General features: G+C 33.7%; 1 protein-coding gene across 8 annotated transcripts in view; it reads left to right on the forward strand.

The window, feature by feature from the left end:
* Ccnt2 (cyclin T2) overlaps positions 1-5,104 on the forward strand; it is a 46,498-nt gene that overhangs the window by 34,305 nt on the left and 7,089 nt on the right. For 4 of the 8 annotated variants that reach the window (XM_010606189.3, XM_010606188.3, XM_010606190.3 and 1 more), the window contains 2 exons: positions 2,132-2,177; positions 3,758-3,921. In XM_010606189.3, the coding sequence (XP_010604491.1) occupies positions 2,132-2,177; positions 3,758-3,921 (210 nt within the window). Of the gene's footprint in view, positions 1-1,835; positions 1,983-2,131; positions 2,497-3,757; positions 3,922-5,104 lie in introns of those variants that run through there. The other 4 variants (XM_010606192.1, XM_010606191.3, XM_019204829.2 and 1 more) reach the window with 4 other exon arrangements.

Consider the following 5,104-nt stretch of genomic DNA (forward strand, 5'->3'; position numbering starts at 1 on the left):
TTTTTTTTTTTTTTTTTTTTTTTTTTTTTTTTGTACTGGGGATCAAACTCAGGTCCTTTTGTTTGCAAGGCAGGCAGTGGAACCACTGAGCTAAATCCCTGGCCCTCATTTGCATTTTTATCATAGCACATATTACAACTAGATCACTTTACACACTGGAAAATATTTAATTATGGTTTTCCTTTTTTGTTGTTGTTTTGGTGGGTACAGAAATCGAACTCAGGACCTTGTGCTTGCCAGACAGGCGGCCGCACCACTGAGCTAAATTCCAGGCCCTGATTTCTGTTATTATAGAAATATATTTTATAGCACATTCTCGCCCCCTTTGTTACAATATAAGTACAGCATTGTATAACTAGTTATAAATGATGAATTAAAAAAAATATAGCTTTGTTTTCCTGAAAATTTCAAAGGGCCAGCTAAGCTTTGTAAAAAAAAGAGAGAGAGAACTATATAATTTGCTCTGAGTTGAGAACCTAATGAAAAAAAGATATTAGATAAAGGAAGATATTAGTGTATGCTTTTTAAAATCACTTACATATTAGTTTAGTAAGAAACAAAACTAGATTTTAAATTATTTCACAAAATTACCAATTTGATACATCATACTTAGCATTTAAATCTGATTTTATTACTAATGTTTAAAATGTGACATGCTTAAATTTTGAGTGCAGCCCATATATGTTTAATTTCATTTTGTCTGACTAACATTTCAAGTAATTATAGTTAATCTCTCATTCCATTTAAAAAATATTCTTTCATGTTTGGTGTCTGTTTTTCTTTGCTCTGTTACCACTTTCAACTAACAAAGAACATTTCCCCTCCATTCTTAACAGTGACTGTAGACTATTGAATTTAGATACATTCCCAGGTGAAAACTGCTATAGCAATTTAAAATGATTTTTCCTTTTTATATATTTTTATTACTTTGGGGGAGGGGTAAATATATTTAATTTCTACAACCCCCCCCATGAGAAAGTTGATATTATGCTACTTTGGTACAAAATTGGCTATTGTCATTTTCCAGGGACCTTTCACTTCTGTGATTTCTCCTTCCTCCCCCACCAGGAAAGAATGCCATACTTAAGTCACACTGCCTCCAAGACATCTGATGCTTTGACACTCTTCCTTAGCACAACTCTGCCAAACCCAAATCCCTTTTGTAAAACCCTTATGTTGATGATCCACATGGGGCAGCAGGGATTACAGGTGCCATGAAAAAAGGGGGGATTTTTTGAGCCCTGTTAGAGAGGGGTGGCATTGAGATGAACTAATCCTAGCAGAAGAGCAGTGGTTTTGCATATAATTGGGGATAAAAATGAAACTATAGCAAGAATATTCTTTTTGGAAAAGAATACCAAACAGAAAAAGGGAGGAGCAACTATTTTCAGTACCTTAAAAGGCCAGTTAAAAATTGTTTTTTTGTTGGGGACCAATGTTGAAGCATCCTGACTCACACTTGAAGATTCGTATCTTTTCTAAGTGTTATCTTTAATTGGATTTTATAAATTTTCTTTTAAAATAATACAGTGAAGCTTCTTATATCTACAGCCTTATGATGTTTCTAGGTGGTTTATTCTGTTGAAAAGCATGATGAAAGACTGAGCAGATTGTGCTCGCTTGAATTTGGGAGGATGGGGGCTTGTTTTATTTGATGGAATTATTTAAGCCAACTAAAATATGACTGAGGATTAAATCTGGCAGGCAACTCTGTATTTTGTATTAGACTTCAAAAATCTTTTCTTCTTCTTCTTTTTTTTTTTTTTTTTTTTTTTTTTAAATCCAGGAGAATGCTTTATTTCAACTTTTAGCTGACTAGATGCTTAACTTAGTAACAAGTTTAGCCCTTGTAACTGGCTAGCTAAAAGCAAATCGGCTTGTTTCTCAGATCTTTGGGGGATAGCAAGAAACATTTGAGTGAATGTTGTTGAAGATTTTCAGTAGTATAGAAAATGATGGCGCTCTTGTGATATTTGTAAGTAGTAAGTAAAATTTACTTTTTGTGTACAAATCTTTGAAGTTTTGTTGTGTTGAGAACTTTTTGATCGTAACATGTTAATGCTGATAGTTTTGTCTTCGTTTTTTTGTTTTGTTTTGTTTTTTGTTTTGTTTTTTTCTTCTTTTCTTACAGCAAGCAAGGATTTGGCACAGACATCCTATTTCATGGCTACCAACAGGTTGTTATCCTGACCCTCTTTGTTGCACTGTTGTAGCACACTATAGCTTCCTTTAATGCAGGGCCCCCTCAATGTGTCTCTTACCCTTGTTGCAACAGGAGACTGGACCATCTACTGTGGTGGTACCTTCCTGTTTGCTTTGCGGTGTATTGTACAAGGGACTTTGGGCACAGAGGGGTTAAATGCACAATGTGAAGTGTAGTGGTGCTTTCTGATGACATATTCTCGATTTGTGAGTGCATAAGTCTAAAATTGGTAGCCTGAATAGCAGCTAAAGATTACAAAGAGCTAAACTTAACGTAGAAACTCGAGCAACTTGGTAAGTATAAAGCTATTTCTAGTTTACAATTATAGTTAAATGACAGTTTTTTTAAAATTTCACATTGATCCAATATAAATAGTCATTAAAGTTTTTTAATAAATTTATATAACTTGGGGGTGTTCCAGTTAATACAAACAATAAATTAGAAGTAGTCAAGTCTTTCAGTGCCTGGGTTTGCATAAATACAATTTTTACTTCTATAAAAAACTTCCTATTCAGTTTATATAAAGCCAAAAATGTTAACTGTTTGTGGATGATCAGTAAACATTTCATCAATTCTGAAACTAAACTGGGAGGGTGATTTTAAGGAACTTTCAATATCTAATAATTAATTCTATTTTAGGTTGATATTAAAGATTTAAATTTGTTTTTTAAGTGGGCTGTTGGGAAGAGGGACCAAACCAGCCTTGTGTGGTCTTTAATTTCTTCTGACACTGCTAAGTTTTATTTAAAATTTTGGATTGGCGGGTGCCATTATATTTTGTGAGACATATGCTGGAATTTAACCTCTCCCCTAGAAATTCTAAGGGGAGGAAGATTTAAATTTAAAACTTCAGTTAGAAAGGATAGCCCTTCTATGATGTGTTAACTGCCAGATTTTTAGTGTATAGTAGGAGGAGGATGTTAGCTTTTTTTTTTTTTTTTTTTTTTTTTTTTGGTAGTAGTAGTAGTAGTAGAAGTAGCAATAATGGGCCATGAAATTGTTTTTCAGAAGGTAAGTTCCCTGTGGGACTTTGATGAAAAGAATACAGAAATTTACATAGATAAGAAAGATAAATTTTCTTTGATTTGCTAAAGAATTTTATCTATGCCACATCAAATGGTTATAATCCTTGATTGTGATGTGACATTGAAATTATTGTTATACAAATAATCTTTTTTAATTACATTTTTGCCGTGACATTACAAAAAAAAAGTGTCCAAAAAAGTTTAAAATTCTATTGGTGATTAGTAATTATTGCAATTCTATCTTCCCCTCTTTTTATAAAATACTCTGAATTTAGATATAAAAACAAATTTCTTAAATGCTAATATATTAGTTATAGTAGGGTATTAATACATCATAAGGGTAAGGGAGAATATTTTTATAATCTACATAGGCTTTTTTCATATTAGAATTTTTGTTACTGTTAGCTTTTAATAAGATTAAGAAAACCTAAAATTTGTATTTTTTTCTTTAATCTTACTGATAAATTTTTTTCTTTGTTTTACATATTTGAATTTCATGGTCCTCCATTTCAAACCTGCTCTACAACAGTCTGCATCTTACAACCTTCTGTCTTCAGTACAAACCAACAGTGATAGCTTGTGTGTGCATTCATTTGGCTTGCAAGTGGTCCAATTGGGAGATTCCTGTGTCAACTGATGGAAAGCATTGGTGGGAATATGTAGATCCCACAGTTACTCTAGAATTACTAGATGGTAAGTAGAGAAATTGATTTTTACATTTGAATTTTAAACCTTCGTTATGGAAAAATTCACTTCTGTATGGGTTATTAATAATTTCATTTCAAAAGATAAGGACTCTTAAATAAAGGCATAATTCCATGTGTAGAATTTTTTCTTTATAATGTGATGGGGTTTTTTTCTCTTGGTACGAGGGGTTAAACTCATGACCTGTGCTTGTGAGGCAGGTGCAGCACTACTGTTAAATCCCTAGCCCTGTGTAGAATTTAAAGGTATAATTACATGATCAAGTGGATAGAATGAAAATAAGATTCATTAGCCTAATGAAAAAACAAACAACTGAATGAATACATTAACTACCAATGTATATATAGGGTCTGTCTCCAAAAACATATATACTTCAAGAAAAACGTGTGTGTGTGTGTGTGTGTGTGTGTGTGTGTGTATGTGTGTGTGTGTGCATACTTTTTTTTTTTTTTTTTTTTTTGAGACAGGGTCTCACTAGTTGAGACTGACCTATAACTCACTTTGTAGCCAGGCTGGTCTCGAACTCACATCATTCCTCCTGCCTCAGCCTCCAGAGTGCTACTATAAATTTTTTAATGCTAAATTTGTTGAAACATCATGAGGTTAATATAGGTTACCATTAGCCTCTACAGTAACAAGAGGTGCTTAAAACGGTAGCCATTAGATTCCAGACATTCATGAGTATGTCAAACTGCTACTTGGTAACCTTGGTCATTGAGATGGCTGCACATGCATTCTCAACTTCTCTGAGGGCCAGCAGTATAGTGGGTATTCTGTTATATATAACAGCCTCTAGAGTCCTCCATATGAAGTTAACACCATCTGTTGAAAAAAAAAATCGTTTTGTTTTTTTGAGACAGGGTCTCACTATGTAGTTTTAGACTGGCCTTGAACTCATTATGGAGCTGAGGCTAGCCTTGAACTCTTAGTGATTCTCAGCCTCCCAAGTGCTGAGATAACAGGCATGTACCACCAAGTCCAACCCATACTATTTTTCTTTTCATGTCTGCATTTTTCTGGCAGACTTTTTTTGTTGTTGTTGTTTGTACCAGTGATCAAACTCGGAACCTTGCACTTGAGAGGCAGGCGGCAGAACCACTGAGTTAAATCCCCAGCCCTTGGCAGTCTGTATATAAAGCCTTTTCAGGGCTTTTTTTTTTTTTTTTTTTTT

This window comes from Fukomys damarensis, unplaced genomic scaffold (assembly GCF_012274545.1).
Source record: "Fukomys damarensis isolate Sample0158 unplaced genomic scaffold, DMR_v1.0_HiC HiC_scaffold_29, whole genome shotgun sequence".
Classification (NCBI taxonomy): Eukaryota; Metazoa; Chordata; class Mammalia; order Rodentia; family Bathyergidae; genus Fukomys; species Fukomys damarensis.